The sequence below is a fragment of the Primulina tabacum genome, chromosome 15 (assembly GCF_025594145.1).
Source record: "Primulina tabacum isolate GXHZ01 chromosome 15, ASM2559414v2, whole genome shotgun sequence".
Lineage (NCBI taxonomy): Eukaryota > Viridiplantae > Streptophyta > Magnoliopsida > Lamiales > Gesneriaceae > Primulina > Primulina tabacum.
In genome coordinates this window covers 37,353,707-37,381,472 of record NC_134564.1, presented here as the reverse complement: position 1 = coordinate 37,381,472, position 27,766 = coordinate 37,353,707, and the positions used below count along the sequence as shown (strand labels likewise).

The window sequence follows — 27,766 nt, the reverse complement described above, 5'->3', positions numbered from 1 at the left end:
CACAACATCAGGATACGGTTTATGGAATTCTGGTCGGTTGATTGGCCTCACTCCTAGGCCATACAACTCTTGAATCACATCACATACCATCTCAAAATCCAATGTTGGAGTTTGTCTTAACTGGTGAGGAGGATAGATTGCCCCCCGAGTGTTATTCCCCAAACCTGGCGCTGAATATCCACGCATTCCCCCATTAACATACATCCCTGGATATAAGTTAGGAGACGTCACAGAGAACACGTTACCAGCCATTTGTTTACTGTTGATGCAGTTTTGGAATTTCAACCCCAACTCCTCATCCTTTTTGTGCGGAGGAGTGTATCTCCCTTCCCTGGCAGATTCAGGAATTCGTGCTTCCCCCAAGCGGCAACTTTCACCTGCCTGAGAAACTCCTGATCCTTGGCCTTGATCTTTCAGTAGCTTGACGTCATTCTCTTGAAGTTTATCACTCTCTGGTATAACCACTTCGCCTTTTGCAGACTTTCTCCATTCCTTCATTTCTGCCACAAATTCCATCATGACAGTAGCGAAAGTTTGAGTCATTTCCTTAAGATCGCTGTGGATATTTTTCTCCATGGCCAACATGAAGTTCGGCGAAGACCCATCACCACCATAAACAACAATTCTTTCCTTCATAGTCTCTTCCTCGAACTGGTGTACGAGCCTTTCAACCGTTCTTTCTTCTGCATCAGTTTCCTGAAACTCTTCTTGTGAGCGATGACCTTTCCCCAGTGATGGAGGAATTCCTTCACTCTTCTCAGTACGCTATGGACGCATTGTGTCCCACCGGGCGTGCCAACTTGTTTGTCACGAAAATTTGCGGGCGTGCCAGGCATGTGATCGTGCCAAAGTTGTGAATGATCTGACTCCGTTTACCAAGCGTTGCGAGTCTCGATTCGATCGTAAGTTCTAACTCCTTCGAAATGGCTCAAAAACGCAAACACAAAATGAGGAATAAGACAAAATTACAGGAGGAATCCATGAACAACATCAAATTTAATTACGCTGTTATGAATTTGAACGACATTATCACAAGAAAGTTGAAGGAATATGTAAAAATCTCAAGGAACTAAAATACTGAAAATTGGAAAAAGATGAACTATTGAGAGGAATTCTGCAGAGCTTTGCTGTAGATTTGTTGTGTTGATTTTGTCGGGGGCTTTTTCTGATTCCTCATTCTGCTTTTGTCACCTTCCACGGGGGAGTTTCAGCCACATTCCACGATCTCCCCACGATTTCTACGTCGTGTAATGGTCCATCGTGCTTTTCCCTGGGCCAACCATAATTCTCCTGGACTTAGCACCATTTGGGCCTTCATGTCTGATGGGTTTTTATTTTTATTGAACTTCAAATATTTGGGCTAAACACACATATTTGATATTTCACAGCTAAATTATAAGCACAATTTTGATCATCAAAATGATCAGATAACGATTTATTAGCATATGCTAGCTATTTCAGTTTGGCTCACGGAAAACTTTTTCAGAGAATATGACTGTTAATATGGAAAGCTTTATCTATTATTTTAGCTGTGTTCTGATCATTAATCACTTATTATACTGATTTTTCAGGGAATACATTAATTTAAATCGACTGATCAAATAAATAGACTGCTAGTTGAGTTTCATCAGTTAACTTTGATTCAGTTTGACTATCAGTATCTTTCTTATGTTTTATCAGTGTGACTTTGTAATCAGTTAGACTTCTTAGCAAAATTACTGTGAAAGTTCATTTTGCCTCATTGAATTGAGTTGAGTTGTGTATTTATTCGTTGGATCACCAATCTTGTTCAATCATTAAAATTTAAAATGTTCCAAAAAATAGAAGTGTTTATCCATGGTAATTGTCATCAAAACGTTAATTTTAAAATAATGATAGAATGTGGGTAGTTTTCATTCAAATTAATATTTGGATTTGATTGAGGAGCCGAGTTGCGAACCCTATCGATATCCCAATCCTCAATAACCATGATAAATATTTTCGATTTTTTTAAGTGTCGGTTTGTGAACATCGGCCTCTCAATAAAAGTCCCTTTAATTTGTGCAATCTTCTTCTTCGTGATGATTGTCAAGATACAAATACTCTCTGCACATACAGGATCCAAACGTACAACTGTTTGAATCCCCTCAAATTCCCAACACATATTCAAATCTCTGTAAGAATCCATTGCTTCAATCTTACTAAACATTCTCTTTAATGTTGATGTGATTGGCCGAATTTCACAGGAAAATGCTCCTCTTGTCCATAAAATATGTTAAAAACTTGATATTTAATTCTCTTAGAAATTATAAATTAATTATACTAAATGATCAAACCATTATACAACTGAAAAAAAATCCCAAGAATATAACATACTTGGACCCCTATCTATCCATATATATGGACCCTTTATCTGCATCCTCCACACGTTTCCCACTAAGAACCATTAAATGGTTTGGGTCCTCATGTTGGATTAGACATTAAAATGCCAAAAATTAAGCAGGATCGGATAATATTCAATTATACCAACTTAGTTTTATTGTTTTTTTGGTAGCAAAATTCAATTGAAAAAATCGGCCCAAGAGGTAAGATATACATAAAATCAAGTCATATCACAGTTCTTTTGGATTTCTGTCACGAATAACCTTTTTCTATGTGCCATCATCTTCCTTTTGAATTTATTCACTCGAAGCTAACTTGGAAGGGACATGTAATGGAAGCACATGGTTTTTCAAGTTGGAGAAAATTAACACTGATCATTTTTAGAGGATTAAATTTCCAAAAATATGGATTATTACCTACATATATAGACGATGCTTTAATTAATTGTGTGGCTGCTCCTTTTCTTCTTATTATATATATTTTTTTACTAATACTTAGACTTACTATTTTATAATATTTACTATATTATTATATTATAATTTGTAAACTCCTGAGAATAATTATATTGGACAATTTTAATAGATGTTCAAATTACCCTTGTCATTCTACCTAGATATTCAATACGTAAGATGCTAAAAAAATAAATCGTTCACTTAAAAACTTCCAACATTAGCTTTCCATTATTTCATCATCATAACATGAACCAAAATAATAATAATAAAGAAATAAATTTTAACTGCAAATAATTTTTATATTTGAACAAGCATCCAGTGAGACGGTTTCACATATCTTTATTAATGAAACGAGTGAACTCTGCTCATATTTATAATAAAAATTAATATTTTTGTCATAAAAATTAATATTTTCCATAGGTGACCCAAATGAAATATTTGTCTTACAAAATTGACTCGTAAGATTGCCTTACATGAGTTATAAATGTTTATATATTTTATACAAATACAATGTATGTGCTCGGTGTTGATTTTTTTTTGGTAATTACATAATATTAAGTTAATAATGTATATATATATAATAGCTAGATGTTGTGATGCTGACAGGCATGTACTTAACGTGTTGATTTTTCTGGTAATTAAATAATATTAAGTTAAGTCTTATACCAGAAAAGACGTAATTTTTCCGATGGTTGATGACTCGTTCAAGTCACCAGAATATATAAATTAATGATAAAAATTAATTTATTACGCATTTTTCTTTCATCCATGTGATAAAAATTTTATGAAAAATTAGAATTATAAATAATCACCTTATCCATTCACATGGATGTATTATCTATATACTTGAAAATATCATATTTTCAAGTTAATGTCATGTTTTTTTTTTTTTTGGGGAGGTGGGGTTGTGGTGGGGGGGATTTAATTAGGTAGAATATATGGTCATAGTAAAACGTTTAATTATCTTGGGTCTACCAAAGAGAGAACCGACAACACACAAGTCAAAGCACTTCAAAAGTCTAAAATTAAATCACACAGTGGAAAAGTATTTCCATCACCCCCCCGATGATCACTTTCCAACGAAAGCCACATTCCACATGGTTTTGCTGAGGGGCCAGTATTTCTGAGATACCGCTAACACTCTCGAAAGATAAGGTTCTATTTATCTGTCTCCAAAACCAAAAACGATAAAAGTTAAAAATATAGGACAAATGTAATCGACCCATTTGTTTTCCCTTCTTCACACACTACGTACACTCCTGATCACAAACCCCATATATCTCCTTCCTTTCTTCTCCCCTTTAATATACACATATAGAGCTAGCTTTCCCATTCCTTGCCTATCGTCTACGATACGAACAAATGAAAGACGTCTTGACAAGTGTCGTTCATCCATTCAAACACGTGTGCTTGGTCAATTGGTTCGAGTTTGATGCACCAATCATGGAGGAACATGTATCTCCGCGTCGTAAGCCCCTGCCTCTCATACCCTACCCAAAATTATTGAACTAAAGATGGGAAGAAGTGTAGGATTGGAATGGATCCAAAGGAAAAGTACAAACGAGTTGCAATTATTAAATCACGCCATTTATATCATTCTAAGGAAGTGAGAAAAGAGAATGGAAAATGAAATGAACATTCCACAAAAGCAAAATTTGTGATTTGTAAAATTTATTTTGAAGTGTGTATGTTCTTCAAATGTCGTTATACTAGTGTTTTTTTAACATTTTATTGGGGGTCAAAATTGTCATCTTCATCTCTATATTTAAAATAAATAAACCGAATATAAATAAGTGCATCAACAACTCATCAAACTCGCGAATTTTGTTTTCAACCTCCCACTACTTTTTGCACACACACACACACACACACACACACACACACATATATATATATATATACACACACACACACACACATAAAAGAATATAAAATAGAAGAAAAGAAAAGAACCTTTTTTATAATTTTCTTCGCTTAAAATTTTCACTTGCTTTCTACTCATGTGAGAAAAATAAGAAGGGGGAGAGCTAGAAAGATCAGCAGCCATGAAAAACGCAATCAGATGCTGCATATCTTGCATTCTGCCATGCGGGGCACTCGACGTGATCCGAATCGTGCATGCTAATGGCCGCGTTGAAGAAATCAGTGGCACCGTAAAGGCAGAAGAAATCATGAAATTGCATCCCAAACACGTCTTAAAGAAGCCATCAAAGTCGTTTTCTGATGAAGGTGTGTGCCCCAAAATCGTCGTCGTTTCTCCGGACGCGGAGCTTCAGCGTGGCAAGATTTATTTCCTCATGCCACTGCCTCCGGCGCCGGAGAAAATCCGATCGAAGAAGAAAAAGAAAGAGCATTCTGAAAATAACAACAGCACGGCGGCCAACGCTACTGGAGGCAGCAATGTTTCAGTTACAAATCTAGTCGTTTCCGATCGCTATTTGAGTGAAATTTTATCGGAGAATATTTCAACGCAAAGGGATCGGCGGCGAGGCCGCGTCGGCGTTTGGAGGCCCCATCTGGAGAGCATTTCTGAGACCCTATCCGAAGCATAGCTAATCAATCCGCGCCAGTAAATTTTTTCCTCTCCTTTTCTTTAATTTTCCTCAGTGTCATTTTCATTACATTAGTTCACTAGGGCTTCCAAGCTAAAATATTTGATTTTCTTGATCGTTGCTTTTCCCTTTCATCCTTTTCGTTGTATATAAGAATTCCAGAAAAAAGAGCAAAAAAATTAAGATTGATCAGAGTTACTGTGATCTTGCAAGTTGATGAGACGCAGAGAATTCAGGATTTGATATCATTTAGTTATCGTATATTAGAGATTGTTATTGAATATGATCCCACTTCTACTGTTCAGTCTTCATTTTTTTTTTATTAAAAAATAATTTTATTGATCTTATAAATTATTTTTTTTAAAAAAATTAACGTAGTGTGCATAATAATTTGAGGTGATTTTGTATGTTATCTTATATAATTTCATAATAATATTAATAATATTTATGTGCTCCACCCATCAATCGATATAATAAAAATATTATTAACATGTCACACTATAATTATATCAATGTGGAAAGAAACAATATCAGTTTCCATGTTTCCTGGTTCTAGTTCCCTTTTCTGCCGGCACCACTATCTGCAAAGCAATTCTCATTTAGAGACTTAAGATGCGTATATATATAGAGGTATATATACAATATACTCACTTAAAAACACACACAATACATACAAACATATATATATATATATATATATATATATATATATATATAATATGTATGTGTATATTTAAGCATTAATAATTATTACATATAAGTTTAATATACCTTTTGGGATTATCAGCTTTCACGTTGGTTAAATAACATGATCAAACGATTAAATTTCATTCGCTCGAGGTACTGATTCAAACTATAGCTCGTTTCAAATATATATTTTCTTTTTTAACTCTTGGTGCTATAAAAATGTCCCACTGAAACTTTTCAGAATGTGTTAAGCGTTTCAAGGTAATAAATTACATACCTTTTTTTATTTAATTAGGAATGTTGTATTACAATCCGAAAAGCATTTGAAAATTCGCTAAAACCATATAGCTATATTTCGTATTCCATTTTTTTCCAGATATTTCTATTTCTCTTTTATTTCAAAGTCTTATTATCACGCGGCACCAATTTGAAAGGAAAAAAAAAAAAAGAAGTAGAATAATTAATGATCAATACTACTTTAAATTATTATTTAATTTTTACAACTGAGTCTATAAACGAGTACTATAAATGAGTCTACAAACGATAATTTAGAACCACCTTAAGTAGTGCCTTTCATTAAATTATTGCATTATGTACGGTCGGTCTAATGTATCTAAAATGCTGTAGACAATCAATATTTTTAATCAATAATCTTCACCCCACACACGCGCGCTGATTTTCCTATGGTATAATTAGAGTGTATCTTTCCAACGATGTGGTGAAATTTTAGTCGCTGAATTATCAACATATAATGTCATTTTCCATCAAAATATTAGAAACTCATATTATCTCATGATATTGAGGTTTGAGTAGAATTACTCCCGACAGATAATACAATAACTCGACAAACACGGACATGTGTGAGTGTGTGTATATGTTGATATTTTATGAAATTAATAACAGTCCCCACGCACGGTGGTCAGGATGGAAACAATAATGGAGTTGTAGCTCGCATCTGGCCTGCAGGTGGGCAGTGCCTTTAGGAATTTGGTAATATTGTATATAAAGAGATGGATTGTGTATATGATGCCAATAGCATCTTAAAAAGGTGATTTACAGCAAAGGGTTTTAGCTATTTATTATATATTCGGATTGATTCATTGGTACAGGCTATCTAGTAACTCTCCCATCATTAGGGACTCCACAAAATTTCACATTTGTTGGAATGCAATCCGAGCGCATCAAATTGCATTTTAATTTAATGTTTAACATATTAATTAGGTTAATGTTGTGTCATTAATTATCTTTCTTGCCAAAGTCATTTATGGTGAAATTAGATATCTATACATTTTGTCTTAAAATAGTTCCATTTAGTCATACATTATATATATGTATGTATATATATATATGTGTGTATATATATATATATATATATATATATATATATATATGTATATTCCATTTAGCCAATAGTTCCATTTAGTCACACACACACGATGATAATTCGAGCGGTGCCTCTTTCTTGGTTGATGGATTGTTACTTGTCGGAGCCAACTTTACGTTCGGCCTTCCACGACGGAAAAGCTCAAAAGTTGTTTGAGCCAGCCCAAATAAATTTTTATATATAGTTATTTTTTAAAATACAAACTTTTAAAAGGCACACACTTCAGACGAAATAATTTCTTCTCGTTCTCTTAATTAGCTCACTTGTTCGGCGGGATTCCTTACTAATATACGACATATTCAAGTTGGAAATGTAGTTTTTCAGTAAATTCATTATCAACATTTCAAGGGACGTTTTTTTTTAATTATTAATGTTTATGTAGGGTATAAATGAATATAAGAATTTAAAAAATTTGGTCTATTTTATATATTAGAATGAAATATTATGGGTCTTTTGCACATGTGTCACATTACTCAAACCTTCAGGTGATCTTGGATATGTTCCGGCAAGCTCCAGTTGACTTTGGTGACTGTTTCAGCTTTAACTATTTTTAAGTATGATCTTTAGATATCAATTTTTAATTTACTCCATCTATTTGTTACACAAGTAACGCTTGTCTAAAGAATTTGTGTAGTAGGGAAAAATATACATTTTTGATCATGTATGCTTGTTTTATTGTGATCTTGGTATATATATTATCGAATTTCAGTCTTAATCCTATATATTTTATTTTTTCGTAATTTTAGTCATTTTTCATCGATAATGATGATATAATGTTACACACATCAGTATCACACTTTTTAAAAATAATTAAATTATCAAAAAAATAAAAATATCGAATTATAATTGAAATTTGGCAACATAGATAAAATATCCTAACGTCAACCATACAAAACAAAAAAATTTCCCTTTCTTAGACCCGCTTAATTTTTTTTGTCAAACTTATAGCCGCAAGCACCTATTTCACTATTTGTAAACCAAATCCAACAATTATTTTTCATTAAAAAAATCCAACAATAATTTTAACAGTTTTTTTTTATAATACACACACACACACACACACACACACACAAGAACTTTAGCCAATCCGGAAATAGCGATCCATTGGGCCACGACGAGGGGAACATGAATCATGGATCTTGTCTGGACCGATAAAACAAGACATTAATCGATCATAGTCCAATGATTGAAATTACATCTGCAATAATGTTAATTGTTAGTCCATTTGAGCGGCGTGGGTCTAACCGAAAAAATAAAATACATATTTTTTAAAAAAAGAAAAAAACATCGACACTCCATTAACATTCCGATAAAAAAAAAAGAAATAAAAAAAAAAATCAACTTATTAGAATAAGATCAAATTTTACGCGATGAAAAGTTAAAACAATCTAACATATAGAACTATTTTTGCAATTTTCCCGAAATATTCCAAGGAAGATGAGCAGTAATACTTGTACTATAAGAGTGCATACACACGATATCAATGAAAAAAATTGAAAATTATAATAGAATTTGATGTTTTCTCTATAACAAGTTGATACTCACGGGAAATTTAGGGTCCGATCCACGCAAGCGTCACTAATCCAGACACGGGCTCCAAAATTACCCTGGGCCTGGTATTTATAGGAGAATACATGGGCCCTTGATGGGCTTGTCTTCCTTTTGAGCTAGGGATGGGCCAAGGGTAATGGGCCCATCCATGGGGTATCACCAGTCTCCCCTCCCGAGTCGAACTGAATCGTAGGTTCAAAGTTCGATTAGATGTGTTGTCCTCGGGTCACCGGGTAGGTGGCGAGGGCGAAGCTTGGGCGAGGTGCTGGCAGGCGAGGGGGCGAGGGGCGAGCGTGGCGAGGAGCTGACGCGTGGGCTTGGGCGAGCTCGGCTGGGCAGGGAGACGGCGAGATAGGCGAGGCGGGCGTGTGGGCCTGGGCGAGGGGCGAGCGTGGCACCCAGCAGGGCGAGCGGGAGGATGGCGAGGCGCGACGCGCGGGGCTGGGTGCCTGGGCGAGCGAGGGGCTCGGATGGGCGCTCGGCAGGAGACGAGGGGCAGGGGGCTCGGCTGGGCGAGCTCGGCAGGGCGAGCGGGAGGATGGCGAAGCGCGGCGCACGGGGCTGGGCGCTTGGATTCGTGGGGCTGGGCGAGCTTGAATGGGGTTTCGGCGAGGGTAGCGAGGCGAGGACTCGGGCATGGGGGGGGAGAGCTGGTGAACGAATTGAAGAGAAAACTATAACAAGATTGCGATATGATTTAATTTGTTTCCAAATCTTTGGAGACTGACAAACGACCGGAAGAAAATACACAACTCGTACCCGGTGACCCGAGGACAACACATCTAATCGAACTTTGAACCTACGATTCAGTTCGACTCGGGAGGGGAGACTGGTGATACCCCATGGATGGGCCCATTACCCTTGGCCCATCCCTAGCTCAAAAGGAAGACAAGCCCATCAAGGGCCCATGTATTCTCCTATAAATACTAGGTTTGAGTGTACAGTTATTGGATTCACTATATTATTTTCAGCAGCGCCCTTAGCTGCTCCCCCATATATCCTCAGTCTCTGACTTGAGCGTCGGAGGGGCTACGCCAGGATACCCTCCTGGCCCCCTCCTAACGGTCTTATTTGTGATTTCAGGCCCAGGGTAATTTTGGAGCCCGTGTCTGGATTAGTGACGCTTGCGTGGATCGGACCCTAAATTTCCCGTGAGTATCACAAGTGATGATTTCTGTATTCACACTCCCCTCACACAAAGTATAATGCTTGTAGCAAGATAAGTAGATTAAGTATGTACAAGTCCATGTAGTGATATTTCTATATATATATGTATAAATTAAGCAGTACTTTACATAACTTTGATTTGATTATACATATAATATATGTCCGCAAACAGTGGGCGGATAAGAAAATCTACGCGGATACATTGTTCATGAATTCCATTGCTCGCTCCAATATTTCATACAATTAATAACCGTAATCCCTGCAAAAAATCGTCACAATTATATATGTACATGATGAATCTATAACAAAACCAAACTATATATACAATTAAATCACTAGACATATATATATATACATATATATACATATATATTGATAATATGGGATTCCCCTATCCTTAGGTGTTAAATCTCATGACTAACGTATTAACATGCAAATCACGCTAACTATGCAAATCACACTGAGCAATACATGTACAAAAGGTTCGTCCGAGAAGATATTGATCGGGGGAATTGAACTCCGGATCGTTGGCAAGCGCTCAATTACTCACTAACTAGGACATTCACAACACTAACCATATTTTATTCCTAATACTTGTGAGTTACAGCGTGAATTTAATTCTTTGAAATAATAAAGAGTAAACTAAAACGCTTAAAGTGGCTCCCGTATCGACAAATTTGGTAGGATGATCGAGCAACAATTTGGGAGGAAAATGTTTTTCATAATAAAAAAACTGTGTGAAAACAGTGCTGGCCTTTATACATGAGGCCAACTAAAAGAAAAGTCGTGAAAATCAAACAGACGACTTTAAGACCAAAACAACTATCTAACAAAATTAACGCCTTTGATCAAAAACATTTCTATATACTTGCATACATAGCTTACCTGCCGACCCCATAAAGATCAATTTCTAGGAATCCTGGAAAGGTTTGTAAGGACAGAAAACATTCAAAAGTAGGGATAAGCAGTACGTAGTGCATAGGTACATAAAAAGGGCTGGGATTTGCTAATGCAGGAGGACTCAAATTTTATTCATTTTATATTCTCCAGAACAGTACTAATTAAAGCACCATAGCTAGTTCTGATAGAAGAACAAATTACTCATTCCTCTTGGTACGCTCACCAAAACACATTACCACCGATAGATCGCTGAGGGGTCTTTAGTTTGTGGTCGAAGGCTGAGCCTGATCAAACCTGCCCGTCGTTACAGTTTTCAAAGTGTAAGGTAGGAGAAGGTAAGGGTGAATTTGATTTACTCCATCTACTCTATAAACACCGATAACTTACTACAAAGAGGTAGCTAGCAAGGGTGCTCACGAGTGGGCGTGCCATCATTGTAGGAACTCAGTTCTGCAGTTAACAATTCTATCTCCATACCAAAACAATGTTTGGATACAAATCATATAATTCTATGCGAAGTTAGCCACCAATTAACTTCTTCCGTCTTGTTAGCATGTCGTTTTCGATAACGATGACAATTGTATACAGAGAATACAACGTTTGAGCCACTACAAATCACCAAATAAATAAATTAAAAAATCAGATAGGAAACAGCTATGTCAAGAACTTCAAATTTGCGGTTCAATATTCACCTTCAATCATTCTCAAAAAGTAAACGCACGTATATTCATTTTTTCTAGAGAACTATCACTCGTGTTACTTGGTTCTAAATACTTTGGTTCTATCCAATTGAATTAAAGAACATTTTTAAGAATAATACCTGTTAATTTAATTAACTCGATCATGCATGAATTGATGAAAGGCAGAACTACATAGATGATACAAAAAATTAAAAATATAATCTCACAAACCAAGTCCATTTCTGTTTAATTTGCTAGTCATTTGGTGTACAATAGTTACCAAAATAAATGAAATGCGATTCACGAAATATTTATGATGGAGTTAGTTTTTTGTTTTCTCCTTAGGGTAACTCAATTTATGTACATGTAAATATTGATAAGATTGTAACTCAAGACATCAGGCACATAATCATTCGGTAAACAAAGAACTAAATATTCGCTGGATGTAATTGACAACTGCAATTTATTTTTTATTTGTCTAAAAAAACTTCATCCATGCATATAATATTTACATGTATACGGCAAAATATGAGGTAATTCATTTGAAAGAGGAAGAAGAATATCAATCATCCCTTGAATTAATCGACGAATATTGGGTGGTGTTATGAAAATTTAGGTTGAGAAAACAATCATCATAGAGTAAAATTTTAGACTTTCAAAAGAATATGATTTTACAAACCAAAACAGTATATGGAAACATGCTTTTTCTAATATTGTGCATATTTCAATTCAACTGTGGAAACTAACATGAATTAAGCAACAAAAATAAATTCGTCGTTGTTTGGATTTTTACCAAATTAGTAATAAGTTTCTGGAGAGGAAAATTCAAGTCGTGTGTATTGGGTATATATGTACCTCCACAGTCGCGGAAAAAAAAAACACAAACAAGATGATACGCTGAAAGGTCATTCATGGGGCACAAAATCTTAAAGAATCTGAAAAGAGTAAAAAAGGAAATATTTAAATTGTGAAGCAAAAACAACAGTGTTTTGCATGATTTGAGAGAGAAATAAAGAGAGGGACTTAATTAATTGCTTATTTAAACAGTTTCTTACCACAATATATCTTTTTTCTCATCTAAATATATAGTTTACAAGATGCTGGAGCTGCTTCACCACCAGTGGCTATGTAATTTAGGGTTTTTTCCTTTGTGGATCTAGGGTTTTTCTGTTAGTATAGCATTCTTTAATATACTATTATTAATGTTCTTTGTGATCTTGTGGTCCTGTCCGAGCATATTTCGTCTGTTTCCTTCAATGGGTTTCAGATAGCTTTCATGTATCAAGGTATGTTATTAACTGAAAATCTGATGATTTGTGTTCTCTTTTAATTCCATGAATCCCACGCTGAATTTGATGTTACAAGACAGAAGCTGCTTACCTTGATTACGAAGAAGAAATCAACACACACATGTACCTTAGCTGAATTAAATAGGATCAAAATTGAAGTTAATTACCATAATTTTACTTACGAATTCAAGTGGGTTGCCTCAGATTCATGATCTGATGGTTGATTTTCTTCTTCTTCTTCTTCTTAAAAGCTATCCCTCTGGCCTTAGCTTGGCATTCCTTCACTTCACGCAAGTAAACGCGGATTGATCCGTTGCCAAAAGGGTTTGTCTCCGGTGATCCGCCGTGCTCTTCGTAAGCTGCCCGAAGCCGTCCGATCAAAGCATCAAGGCTTCCCCAAGCCTGTTTTAAGGGGCAGGTGCAAGGCGCCGGAGGATCGGGCTGACCGAAAAACATGCAACCGGGTAAATGAACCTTAGTTTTTCCAAACTGGTCTAGGTATCGGAGAAATTCAAGGACATGGCCGCAGTTGAACTGTGATATTGTGAGTGGAGGTCTCTGGTTTTTCAGGTACTGTCCGAAAGTGTTCCAGTCTCTCCTCTTTTGAGACTCGTAACGGCTAAGTGGCGGCGGCTGCTTCTGGTGTTTACTGGCTGAAGCTTCGACAGAATCCTTGGACATGATCGTTGCAGAAGGAGAATTCATGGTTATTTTTAGCAATTGGAAGAGAAAGAAAAGTGGGAATTTTATTTACAGGAGTGGAGAAAGAGGAAAACCACGAGTTAGCTAGGGTCTACTGAGCAGACATGATATGGGCCCTTTGCTGGTGCTTTTTTTTCCTACTTTCTCTGTATATATATTTTCTGTATTATTTCTTCTCTCTCATGCATTCATTTTCAACTTCTGTTTTTAAAATGCACCAAAAAGTACAATGCACTATTAATTACTTTTTTAAATTATTGATCTTGATTGTAATTATGTTTTGAATAGGTATCTCGTGATACTATGTCACGTATCTTTGTATGTGAATTGGATCAACCCTACAGATATTTACAATAAAAATTAATACTCTTACATAAAAAGTAATAATTTTTCATGGATTACTCAAATAAAAGATCCGTCTCACAAAATACGATTCGTAAGACTGTTTCACACAAGTTTTTACCTTATGTTTTATAGTTATGATATATAGGCATCTATAAATATAGACACACATTATTTATCCTGATTACCTTAGGAATTGGAGTGCTATAATAATTTTATCGAGTAGGTCTCTTGTGAGACGGTCTCACGAATATTTATCTGTGAGACGGGTCAACCCTACCGATATTCACAATAAAAAATAATACTCTTAACATAAAAAGTAATACTTTTTAATGGATGACCCAAATAAGAGATCCATTCTCACAAAATACGATCCGTGAAACCGTCTCACGGAAGTTTTTGCCAATTTTATTCATATATACAAAATTTGTATACTCTTTCCTCTCTTCATCCTTTATATTGTGAATGTTTTCCAAAGGTTAACTAACATTGGTTTGGCTACTATTTAATAATGAAGCCAATTTATTCATCTAAGTTGTCATTTTTCTGGGTCTTCTAACTAATTTTTTTGTTGGTTATTAGTCTTATTTAATTGGAGTACTGACGCGACGTCAGACATATTATCAATTTTTTATGTCACATTGACATTTTACAATGCCACAATAGCATTTTCTTCGGCGAAATATGATTAAAAAAAGTTAGAACTAAAGCAAAAAATCGACAAATTAGAGGACCCAAACAGAAAATATGACAAGTTAAATAACTAAATTAGCTATTTCCCAATTCACTCAATAAACAACTAATTAAAATTTTCTGACGGAAGATAAAAGTATAAGGTGGCCGAGTCAACCTATAGCAAAGCACTCAAAAAATCTGATTCGATTTTGAAACACTAACTTTTTACCATTTAAATATTAAACGATTTGGTGTAGGATATTAATATTCAAGCCATCATCATTAACCATATTAATATTTCCTAATATAAGATCATATGCATGAACGTGGTCGTATATATTCCACCTCGCATAATAGTTAATGTGGCTAGTGTCTCTTTCTTACGACTATTCAGAATTCGCACCAACAAAATCATATACTTGTCGCGCTTGTGTGTATAGTTTCACCTTCATACGTAACCAGTTGTTCACTCCTGAAATTATCGAAGCTCCAATGCCAGTCGGCTGATATCTGAAATGTCCACGCCATTATTTTCCCACACTTAATTAGTAGTTTACAGTCTTCATCGGTAGTATTGACCAACTCATAAAGCTAATAATCCTTAAACGTTTTCGAGATCAGGCTCTCGACCTCTCGAACTTGGAGCATAGAAACACAAACGAAACATGCCGAATTCAGGTTAACTAACTCGGCGGATGACCGGCTAAGATGATGGCACAACTCAGCACATTTTACATAAACTAAAATAATCATGCATGTGTGGCTTTGCGAGTAAAGATCCAAGTAAGCAAAGTGCTTATCCCGAAGATTCCATATGAGTTTGAATAAGCAAAGTATGCTAGAACGCACGATAATCACGGCATATTATATCAGATCCCTAGGATATGGTCTGTGTTTAATTTACACCGTAAAACACGTGTTTATTCAAATTTCAAACCTATAACCCACCACCATGTATCATAAAGTTAATCACATATAACGCTATTGTCTTAATCACACATGTTATCTTACAATTCAACTATATTTCTAGTGGAGAAAATTGCAATTTTGGTGTTATGTGTGATTTTCTTTTATATCAGATCTCAGTTTTTAGTCTGTTATATTCGTTTTTAGCGATTTTAATACTTTTTCTATATCGACGCTGAAATTTCTAAAAAATTAATCGATAAATTTAGTCTGTAAATCCCAATTGCCCAAGCATGTTTGTTTGTACTCACACTTGGTTTGAGTGGTTAGATTATTAAATGATTAACAAATAATTAATAAAAAAAACTTATGGATAAGAAAATTTAATATATGGTGATAAAATAAATGGTATGTTTGATATAATTTTTGTAGGTGAGATAAATTAAGGATGATCATATTTTATGCCTAAAATACTCTTGGAATGTTTTAGAATTACGATGGAGAGGATCAAAAGACCGATGGACTTCTTTTTTGGGTCAGGAAAATAGCATTCACGGAATATTTCATATTAAAATAGGTAAATTTTAAATGAGGATTGTTATTATCATGGAGGTAGTTGGGATTATTTTCCCTTGTTTTTTATGAGATGGAAACTCGCTGCGCTACATTCAATGTATAGTAGATAAATTTTTGAACTAACATAGTAGTCTATAAAATACGTTAGCAAGGTAAATTAAACTGAAAAAACACAGTGCGATGAGTTTATAGGAGAAGGTGTTGATAAGATAATCTAACTTTTGACCATTAGTCAAAAGATCACAAATTCCATCCACTTGAACACTCAACTATGGGCTTATTTTCCCTTGTTTCATACCGCATAGTCATGGATTTGCTTGATAAAATGTTCAATGGAAAAAATTAACCGCACAATGGTAAAAGCGCTAAAGCAGCCCACAACCCCACCTCGTTCCCGTACCAAACGCAGTCGCTGAGCAATATTCAATAGTTAGCTCATGACAATGATACACATACATTTATGTATGGATTCGTGAATAATAAATTCATAGATTTCGATTATAGTTTTATTGTTAATAATAATAATAACGAAACAATAGACGGAATCTTGAATTCATATATTACTTATTTACACATTAACTACACCAAGATGAATGAAGTTCAAATTCCTCAATTATTGAGTGAACCTGAAATCGATCATAATTAATATGAAACACTATATAAACATGTAATTTTTAGATTTGACGTTTATGGTATTATTTCTCTAAAACTACAAAAAAAAATACATTTGAAAAATATTATTTAAACTTATCTGGAATGTATATAAAAGTATGCATTAACCTTTACTAATCCGAGGCACATATCTTTGAGTTTCCATATATTCAATTTATGTAAAAATAATGATAAAAAACTACACGAAAAGACATGCCGATCTATCAAATCGGGGTTTTTTTTTTAAAATAATGTAAAAAATTTTTTTTTTTTCAAAATTAATTTTAAAAAAAAATTATTTGCAGAAATACGGTAAACCGTGCTTACGAAGCACAGACGCTGCTTACGTGGAGCAGCGTCCGTGCTATGTAAGCACGGATTGAGATCCACGTTGGTTTATTAGCGACGGTTTTCAAAATCCGTCGCTAATAGTGACGGTTATAAAACCGTCGTATATAGCGACTGTTTAAAAACCGTCGGCAATTATTATTATATCAGAAAAAAAAAATCGTTTAACACATTTATTTGGCGGATGTATGTATTAGTCTGTCCGTGTCATTATTATATCAGACAAAAATGACATCTTAATCAATGTTACTACCATTTTATATGTTAAATAATTCATACATGGCTGGCATACCTTATGTATTATTGTTTGGAGAATAAAAAAAAATATAATATTAACAATAAATATCGACTAATTCACTTTATCTCTCCTAATTGTAATTAAGAATGTATATAAGCAAACTCGACACTCAGAAAATGTAACACTAATTTAGAGTCGTGACCACCGGATTAGACTCAATCGAGTGGATTCAGTAGTGGTTCATTTCAATGGATCTTAATTTCATTTCGAGATTTTGTCGGTCAAAGTTTTTACACTGCAAATTCTTCCATCCCTATCTGATGGTTGGGTTCAACCTAAGCATTGCCCTGATTCACATGGGTCCAAAATTTTTCATTTGACCTTTTATGTGAAAATGAATGTAGTTTGTTGATATATTTTTATGATAATATGTTGAGGGTAACATCTCATTAATCTATCAAGTTTCTATTTTACGGGCAGATGAATTATAAATGCAATGTCTTGGTATGAAATTTATATATATCTACAACGATAAGATATTGTCCACTTTGAGCATGAACATCTTGGATTTGCTTTCGAACTTTACCCAAAAGATCTCGTATCAATGAAGAAATCTTTCAACTTATATTAAAACATTATCTTCTTTTTTTTTTTATATTTCAATGTAAGACTTTGGTTGTATTTCCAACAACATATATGTTTACATGAACTAGCAAAGAATTAAATTCCCCTCCTGATGTTGCAAATCACATGGGGGAAATCGCACTTTCGAACAAATGCTTTAATTCTTGTACGGAAAGAGTTGTCACTTCCACGTGATTGGGTCCAGCGCTCTTGTCCAATTGTCTTGTGCTCCACAACTCAAGTTGGAGAACCCCACCATACACGTTCATTGTGTTGGCTTTTCAATTATTTAAAGTTTAAACCACTTCAACATCCTTACAAAGCTTGCATCCATTTTCAGACTTGTACATTCGCGCAATTTCAAATTCATTGATATTGTTATTTGACGAATAAGATATGATAATTAAGATTAGTTAGACAACATTGAGCCGTGATACAACACTATTTCAAATAAACAAAAAAACAAGCACAATTTGCTTAGACATCTTGATGTATCCAACATTCGCAGGGTTCGAAACCTTAACCAAAGTTCCGAGCTCCGGCACCAGCAGGCAATTGGAAGACTCAGCCCTACAGAAGAACCCCAAGCATTTGCACTCTTTGCTAGCCAGAGACATGGCCCCATTCCCCTTGTTGTAAGCACTGTTGTAATGTTCAACACCTTCAACCTTATAGAAATCCACATTTGCACCATCCTTGCAGGGTGGCAGAACAGGCGGCGCACAAGCGTCGCTCCACCCTACTAAGCCTTGAGGCTTCGGGCACGCGACACATTGATTCTTGTCACAAACGCCTAATGATCCGCATCTCTTCGGCAACTGGCACTCGCTTGCTTGCCCATCATCTCTATCAAGTAGCACATATATATGTCACTTCCCATCCCCCCAATCCACGTTTTCATCGTGCGTTTACATTCTTAAGTTACCATCAATATCGACTCTTAGCATCATATATGTGCTATTGTACTTGGGGCGGGAAAATATGCTCGTTCCGAAGCTATCCGAGTTGCTTAGATCATATGCGAACCCGAGCTCGAACGCGTAGTTTCCATCGTTCTCAGGTGCACAATAAAAGACGAGAAAAGCCAAAGCACCCTTGCCATTTCCAAACTCATCCGACTTGTAATAAATCCAGGGCTTTTGTGTATTCTTGGATTGATAGTACATAGCCCAATACCTTTTCTCCATGACAGAGGAGTAAGGCCCATTAGACGGTCGTGCTTCTTATAACCGGCTCACGAGTCTTGTTGGGCCGTTTGCAGCCCTTAAAGACTGGCCCACCAAGAGGGTGTCCGTTAGGTGATCAAAACTCTGCCATACATATTTCCCCTCGCTATCATACAACACCAAGTTCCCATTTGGAAGCAACTTTAAGCCTGCAACATCTTTGTTGGCTGTATTTGTTTGCCACGCCACGGAGCTGTCAACGTCAGCTAACACCAAATTTCCATCCCTAGCTACCGAGGTGGGGTGGCGTTTTCTTTGACCGGGTTGCCCCGGTTGGCGTCCCAAACCCATCTCATGATGGATTCGGACCTCCGGTGCCTCATCCGAAGTCCAAGGATGAAAGAATTAGGAGTTGAGTTGTAGAAACATAGGGTAAATGGGAAAGTAACAATGTCTAACACGCAGTAGTCGGCCAAGTATTCTACGGCGTACTCGCGGAGTTGGCCTTGGTTGACATACTTGAATGTGCTTGAAGGAGGAACAACGGCTTGAGCAAAGACGGATGAGGTGATTAATATGATGAGAAATGAAAGGGGGAGTGGAGTTGACATTTTTCTTTTGGATGTGTACTGAATGGATGATGCTTCTACTTCATATATATAGATAGAGCAGCTACGTACGTTGTTTGAAATAAGAAATACGTATCTACTGATTCAAAACCTAGCTAGGGACTAGATATGGTGGCATGGTGCATGCTAGCTTGTTTCCAACTTCAGTTAGCTAATGGGCTGCCCATGTTATATATATATTTGATTACTGATTGCTAAACTATGAACAATATTTGATGAAGCAATAGTAAATAATTAAAGAGATCAGTGCCTGTTCATAAACGAGTGAGGTTTAAATTTTATACATCAACTGTCGAAGTAAATTAGCGAAAGGAATGCGCGCGTGGTACAACTTTTGATCCCGTTGAGCGACGGCCTTCCAGTCGGCACCGTCGGAGTACGTACGCGGGGCCTATATCTGCGGGTGGAAGATGCGCAAAGATTAGAAGCAAGTTTCTGCTGTAAGTAAAAATCTTATCATGCTAATTTTTTTTTTACCAAGTCTTAACTATAATTTTGTTGGTTTTCATGGCGAGTAATTTGTGTAAGTTGGCCTAAAGAGTTTGTCCAAGTGAAACAACAAACTTTGATTTTATCCAAAAAAATTATTATTTATTTATGTCCGCCACATGTGCTAGCGTTTGGTTTGCAGAAAAATAGTTTTGGAATAGTATATAATTGTCAAGGAGAAATATAATTTAGTTTATAAGCTAAAGTTCTGAATAAAATTCTTGAATGTTACTTATATTGGATTAAATTAAATCTAAATTTCAATTTTTAACGGACTAGAGTTAAATTTCTTGTTTACTTAAAAAAGTGAGCACACAGATCAATCGCGATCTATCATACGAGATTGGAACGGATATCCAAATTTCACAGTACCATGTTTTTTTAAAATTAAATGGGGATGAAGTGTCATGATCAATAGAAATCGAATTAGAACTTTTGCCAACAAATGTTATGTCAAAGAATGTCCGCTTAAATAGGTTGAACTGATGAGAAATATAGAAGGCGACACCATGGCCACGATCGTCACTCTACGACTGAAGAAGATCAATGAGTATGGAAACTTCAAGGCCAGATTCGTCTTTTCACTTTCTGACTCGGGAATACCTTGCAGAGTTGGCAATGTCATCCTCTTAACTCTCTCTCTCTCTATCTCTGCAGTTAATTTGCTGCAATTGCTTACCTAATTTCTCTCTCTGTCCAACCTGTACTCTCTCTCTTCATCAGAGTTCATCAGCAATCATTTCCAATTTGCTTGCCTTTCTGTGCCATACAGTATAGTCTTATTACTCATTGACAAATAATCGACTGTTGTAGTTCCTGTATTTCTGTGCTTGTGGGTCGAAACGATGCCGTTGGTCAGAGTGGAGGTGAGGAATGAGTACAAACTCGGAGCGTACAGAGAAGCGAACATGGAGGATCCGAGGGTGATTCTTGAAGGAGTCACTGTCACTGGTCTTGTCGGGGTCTTGCGCCAGCTTGGCGATCTAGCTGAGTAAGCTTTGTTTTTCCTTCTCTTTTTTCGCTGCTTGTTTGTTCAGCTTTTTGGTAGTTTTATGTTGTATTTAGTATTTCAGTGATTGATTTGGGAACTCTTTTTAAAAAAAATAAAAAAATAAAAAATTCACGATTTTGGTTTACTTTGGAAATATTAGTGTAGCACGGGTGTTTTTCTGTTTTTGGGTAGTGTGGGAAGTATGGGTGCTAATTAGGGATTTCGTGGTCCTCTTCTACTGAACGCATTTACTTGTATATGTAATATGTCAAATTTTACTTTGATTGGTTGCAAATTCACTGAGTAGGAGAAATTTGGTTTAGATTTGATTTCACAACAGGTAAAAGATTGTCCATGCATTTTAGGATGCTTTTAGCCAAGTGGCAAGTTGGCTGTAACAAAGGACATTTAAGGGATGTAGTGTGCGACTGTTTTGGAATGATAACTGAAGTGAAAATAAGTGGAAAAAAAATCTTACTTCTCGTTATTTATATTTCTTTTACAATCGAGAGCTGGTCCTGAAGTCAACCAATTTTGTGTATCCGGGCTTGTATATATGTGCTCTTTAACTGAGACTTACTTCAGAATTTGTTCCCTTTTCTGAGCTAAAGAAAAAAATGTGTTTGACATGATAGTGTTAGTTATGAACATCATCAAGGGGTCCAGACACTGCAAAAATTTGAGCTGAAATTGCATCTCTGCGTATGGTAGATTTGCAGCCGAAGTTTTTCATGGATTGCAGGAAGAAGTGGGGATAACATCTTCAAGAAGCCATAAGTTGGTGGCTCGTGTTCAACAAATTGAAGTTGCCCTATCTCCACTTGAAAAGGCTGTTTTGGCACAAAGAAGCCACCTGCACCTGGCTTATACGGCCGGTATGGTTGATATCCTGATTTTGTTCCCTTAAACTTATTGTAACAACTGCACCTTTTTCCCTCCAAGCATATGTAATGAGCTTCCATTTTACTGAATTTTGTGATATGAGCTTCATAAATTTTTGCTTGTTCCTTTAATTTCCAATGGAAAAATTTGACCACAGGTTATAATTGGCATGCTCATGTTCGAAGCGAACAAAATCACTTTATTTATAGTGATGTGCCTCAATTCATCATGGATTCTTATGAAGGATGTCGTGACCCTCCATGTTTGTACTTGCTTGATAGGTATGAACACCTCTTTAAGATTCAATTCCATCCTGGCCTAGCGAATGAGGCTTGTGCTTTCTTTTAGGTTTGACCATGGGGGCCCTGGATCTTGCTTGAAAAGGTATTCAGATCCAACTTTGTTTAAAAGAGCTTCAGTGGCTTCTGGTGTAGCAAGTATTGTGAAAATTTCGAAAGATGAAAATGGCCGGAATATTAAGGTACTACGGTTGAAAACATTCATCCACTTGACCGAAATTATTGTATTTGTCTCACACATGTGAGCTGCTTTTTTCAATTGCACTTCCAGCGCCAGAAATTTTGATGTTGATGCATGAACAATCCTTTGATGGCCTTTTCTTGTATTTGGGGTTGTTAGATTGGATTATCTTTCACACGAAATTATAATACCATCTACCAATTGTACTCCCCTTTAGTGGCAGTTCATCTCTTACACTAACCTATAATGCTAACCATGAACGGATCATTATTCTTCTCAACTAACTGAGTCCTGAGAACAAGGTTGTAAATGGCGGGAGGCGGTGGCGGGGCGGTCACTAGCGCCTCGGCCGCCCAGACGGTTGAATTTTTTTAACTAATTTTTTTATAGATAATCATAGATAATTATGCAATATAAAATGTGCAGTTAAATAATGTTTAAACACAAAATATAATATCATCTACATATTGTGCAATTAATAAAGATTCATCATCATATTAATGCTATTATGCTAACAAAGTAATATAATTATTTTTACCAAAAAACTAAGTTTAAATTTCAATGTTTCAATCAATTATCCATCATTAGAACAAGTAGTAGACTAAACATAACTAATCTTCCAAATCATCTACATATGCACTATCTACTACATCCATGATCCTCTCATCATCGGACTCAAAATCAACATTTTCTTCATTCTCCTCATAAGAGTTGAAAACCAAAAATAAAATAAAGAAAGTGAGGTGTGTTAGGGTTTTAATATTTAAAATTAGTTGATTTTGACTAGGTTTTTAAAATTGTTGACTAGGTTTTTAAAATTATTGACTACAACTTAAAAATCTTGACTGTCTGCCTCTCCCGCCTGCTCGCCTCGATCCGCCTACCCAACGCCGTATAGCTTGGGCCGCCTAAAACACCCGCCTCATGCATAGGCGGTGCGGTCGAGGGCCGCCTAGGCGGCCGCCTCGACCGTCATTTAGAACACTGCCTGAGAATACCCTTTTAGTGCTTACTTGAATATGTAGGATTTGTGAAGATAACATGTAAACACTCTTAAATTTAGTGATTTTGTTATTTGATTGCAACTGAAACAAATAAATAGGACCCAGAAGGACCATAACATTGTGTTACTAGTTTTTATGTAAAGGTGATAGGAGTTAAAAGATTTTGTTTTTCTTTTCATGATGTTGCCCATCTGTCAAACATGCTAAGATGTTCTGAAATTTGAGCAGCGAAGAAGGCCATGGCTCAATGGCGGAAAAGTGACACAAAGAGCATCATTTTTCTACCACAGTGGCAGGTAAAGGCTATTTATGCTCTTCTCTTGAACTTGAGCTGCAAAAGTGAATTAAGCAAGGAGGGATACTGATCGTTTGTTTACGTTGAAATCTACTGTTATTTTTGGCAATTAGAACTAAGTTTGTGATTTTTTAACTTCACAGAGTACAGTTCGCTCATGTCAATGCTGGTGGACGCTCTTCCCCTTCTCTAACAGCTTCCTCGTATGATTCTACACTCAGATCTGATTTGTGTGAACGATCAAATTTAGAATTGAGAAATGGGTCTAGCTTTGTTGTTGATGATTTCTGTTTTAGTAATTCAATGCAACCTGAAGAGCTAGAATCTAAAGCATCCATTTCTTCTCCCATAAAGAGCCAAGATGCTGATTTCTTCAAATACAATCTTTTTGAGCCGAAAGGTACAGATGTCCATGATGATATTCAGGTCAGTCTATTACAAGAGCAAGCTCGCGGTAGTTCATCTTCATTGGCTTGGGATGACAAGACAGAAATACTTGAGCCTGTGGCAGAGGACTATGTTAAAAGTGGCATTACTCAAGAAGATGATCGAGATAGAAATACAGAGTCGTTCTCCCAAATTTTGGGCGTAGAAACTATAGGTGGTAAGGAGGTTAATTTGGAAACTGTATACACAGTGGATGTCAAGCCTACTAATGAAGCTATGAGGAATTTGGAGACTTGTGATGTCAATCTTGATCACATTGAAAGTGAAACAGATCAATTTGTGGATGCACTTAATACTATTGGGTTAGAGCCTGATGATGGACAAAGTGAGGTAAAAAGAAATCGTTCTGAGTGTGAAACTTCACGTGCTGAATCTAATGTTTTGGCGTACAATGATATGGTAAATGATAGTATTATTGTACATGATCCCATTTTGTTTTCTCAAAAATCACATACTGCTGCTTATTGTTCTATTAATGGAGTAGCAGCCAACAGTGAATTGCAGTCAGTGGTAGCGGTGGACAAGGATGTACACTCAGCTCTAAGAACTGGAGAGCCAGTGAATTCTAGCAGTCCGCTGAAAGTTGATTATATTGAGAATGCTGACATTGACGAGGGAATCAATGTAGAATCTGTTTCATCTTCAATGTCATCTAATTACAAAGATGACAACATTGATGTAGGGACCAGTAGGGAAGCTGTGCCATATACAGTATCGTCTTATTTCTTTGGCAATAAGTCAGGGGTTCCGAGTGTTGATAGACCAAGGAGCAGTCCTGAGTCTCATAAACCAGCACCAGAAACTTCTAATGTTTCTCCTGTTATGTTCTGGACTAATGGTGGCTTACTAGGACTTCAACCATCAAAGCCACCAGATTGCGGTTTAGCAAATGTCCTTCCACAATATCCCTTGTCCTCGACTGGAAATTCTGAAGACCGTCTAGATAGAGGTAGTTCTATGTGCCAGGAGAACCAAGAGTGTGGTTCATCAATCAGGAAGATATCTCTGAAAATTCCACCTGTTGCTTTAGAAATAAAAAATGATTATGTTTATCCAAATAATAACAGCGGTCTACCCAGTTCATTGGCCACTAGAAGTGATATGTTAGGCAATTCAGAGTTCCAAGCTGATAGACATCAAGAAAATATCAGAGATTCTTCTCATAAGTCTGAATTTAGAAATACAGGTATGTATTATAGAAAACCATCACGTGGTGGAAATGAAATTGACATCTCTGCCAGCTATCAGAATGCTGGTGACTTTGAGCAGAAAAATGGTGAAAATATAGCATGTCGAATATTTTCCGGACGAAATAAAGATCTGGTTGGGTTTGGATCCTCAACACTATCACCTTCTGCATCACCTCCACTTGAGCACATGAAAATGCCATTTCAACCAATTGATGGTTTTCAGGCCCCCAGGCTCAAACTAAAATTCCCTGATGGGAACTATAACAGTGAAAGCAGAAGGATTGTCTTTCCTTCATTTCAGTTGGTCCCTGAGGTTTCCAGCATGACACACAATGATGGTTCAGATTCTGATGATGACAGATTCTATCGATCATCACCATCTTTAATGGATGAATTTCCATGTCATCAATCTGAATCAAATTCTGAGAAATGGGAGTCTGGAGAATCTCCCTGCAGCAAGGATCCTGACTTATACGATACCTTTCATCGAATCTCTTTGACGGATTCTATTGTAACAGTTCCAGGCAAATGGAAGGATAAGCGAAGAAGATATTTGTGGAGTTCTTTGTCCTGTTGAAAATGGTGTGCAAAATTCTATATCTTGTCATTCCTCTGATCTTCGAAGTTTGGACACTGAAAATCCTTCATTGAAGGAGTATCTAGGAAAAAATGCCATTTCACATGATCTTTTGGGGCCACAATGTACCCTCGCTCCTACTACTCAAAGTCTACCTCCTGTACAGTGGTGCAGTTTGAATTCCCATCAGAATGATATGGAAGATGAAAGTCAGTCAATGCCTGAAGCATCTAAATATGTATTTAATCTTGAGCTTTCAGCATCTACAGTTTCTCAACCTAAGCCAGCCCCATCGAATCAAGATCCAATCATGGAGACCCAATTTATACAGAATAGCCAGGTCTGGTGATTTGAATCTCCTTAGAAATTCCTGCCCTTCCGCTAAAAAATTTAAGTTGAAAAAAGCCCTTTTAGTGATGCTGTTTATGCATACAGTCATCAGGCTTGTGTAATTCCAATGGGCAAAGGGATGCTAATCAGAGTAATGGTAGAGATGAAATGGGAGACTTCCTGCACCAATTAAGAACTAGAGTAAGTTTCCAGAAACTGGAGCTATTTTTAAAGTTTGATTGCTCGTTAAGTTTCAGCACCTTGCATGTACATGTACCAGAGAGATGGGTATGAATTTGGTAGGCATTTCCTTCCATACCTTGCTGACCCGCTCCAGTAGCTGACCCCATAATATACCTAAATTATAGTAAAAAAATTTAAGTGATTGTTATTTGATATTCTATTGAATGTTACATTTAGAGCATAAGTTGTTTGCCGTACGTTTTTGCATTTTGGTACAATACTTCAATACCTACTAATTTGTGTTGATTGTCCTGAAAAATGAATGTGATCATGGTTCTCTCGTATTATCCATTCATATTTGTGTGTAATTGTTGATGAGTTGAACTTCTATGCTCACTAATTTGTAGTGTGTTCTCTTCATAAAAAAAAATCATTCTGATCCTTTACATTTCATCAAATGATGAGCAACTTGATCCATGGTTGCTTGAAGATCAACATTCTTGTTGTTTGTTGTGTTCCAATGCTAACTTGTTTTATGATGTCAGTCATTTAATCTGCGATCAACTGTGAAATCAAAACCAGCTGCACCAACGGGTACCCAAGCTAATGTCCAAGTTACTGCAATTCTGGAAAAGGCAAGTGCAGTTCGCCAGGTATCTCTCTGGCCCAATCCATAAATGCGGTTACTTGTCATGTTTTTATCTATGTTTAATATTGTTTTTGGTTCAGGCTGTTGATAGTGATGATGAGGAAGGCAATGGTACTTGGAGCGACCCTTAAATTTTCTCCTTTCATGATGGTGCCTATGCCATCTGAGTTTACAGGTTTGGCGAAGCTGTTGTATCTATTCGAGATCAACTCTTTTCCTTCTGTGTAAATAGTTGATTGAGCTCTTTTGTGCATCAGAACATTTTTTTTTACAAATTAAAATAATGTAGCTGAAAGAACAATTTTTTTTGGGACTTCGAAACTTTTAAGAAGGAAAAAATCACCACATTCCTCAATTACGAATACGTAC

At 36.2% G+C, this 27,766-nt stretch overlaps 3 protein-coding genes and 1 pseudogene across 8 annotated transcripts; 2 read left to right on the top strand and 2 right to left on the bottom strand.

The window, feature by feature from the left end:
• Window positions 1-4,737: 4,737 nt before the first annotated feature.
• Window positions 4,738-5,600, top strand: LOC142527108 (uncharacterized). Its single transcript, XM_075631823.1, has one exon. The coding sequence runs from the start codon at window positions 4,859-4,861 to the stop codon at window positions 5,363-5,365; it is 507 nt and encodes a 168-aa protein (XP_075487938.1). The 5' UTR covers window positions 4,738-4,858; the 3' UTR covers window positions 5,366-5,600.
• A 2,897-nt stretch (window positions 5,601-8,497) lies between these two features.
• LOC142527827 (protein LIGHT-DEPENDENT SHORT HYPOCOTYLS 9-like) lies at window positions 8,498-13,964 on the bottom strand. 6 transcript variants are annotated; one of them, XR_012815538.1, is made up of 3 exons: window positions 13,191-13,964; window positions 12,590-12,669; window positions 10,237-10,413 (listed from the first exon to the last, which is right to left on the bottom strand). XR_012815538.1 is itself a non-coding variant. In XM_075632790.1 (2 exons), exon 1 carries the CDS (start codon window positions 13,726-13,728, stop codon window positions 13,210-13,212), a length of 519 nt encoding a protein of 172 aa, XP_075488905.1. In that variant the 5' UTR covers window positions 13,729-13,964; the 3' UTR covers window positions 8,498-8,634; window positions 13,206-13,209. The 6 variants fall into 6 exon arrangements, 4 of the variants coding, with proteins under 4 accessions (XP_075488905.1, XP_075488904.1, XP_075488902.1 ...); XR_012815539.1 differs by having other exon boundaries at window positions 13,206-13,964; XM_075632790.1 differs by lacking the exons at window positions 10,237-10,413; window positions 12,590-12,669 and adding an exon at window positions 8,498-8,634 and having other exon boundaries at window positions 13,206-13,964.
• Window positions 13,965-18,450: 4,486 nt separating this feature from the next.
• Window positions 18,451-19,862, bottom strand: LOC142527642 (epidermis-specific secreted glycoprotein EP1-like; annotated as a pseudogene).
• Window positions 19,863-20,880: 1,018 nt separating this feature from the next.
• On the top strand, window positions 20,881-27,701 carry LOC142526202 (protein SCAR3-like). The gene is given in 10 exon segments (XM_075630450.1): window positions 20,881-21,360; window positions 22,072-22,235; window positions 22,400-22,523; window positions 22,591-22,723; window positions 23,955-24,022; window positions 24,165-26,184; window positions 26,186-26,575; window positions 26,671-26,766; window positions 27,294-27,401; window positions 27,478-27,701. Coding segments are annotated over 10 exon segments (3,300 nt in total). The 5' UTR covers window positions 20,881-21,214; the 3' UTR covers window positions 27,529-27,701.
• The last annotated feature ends 65 nt before the right edge of the window (window positions 27,702-27,766 follow it).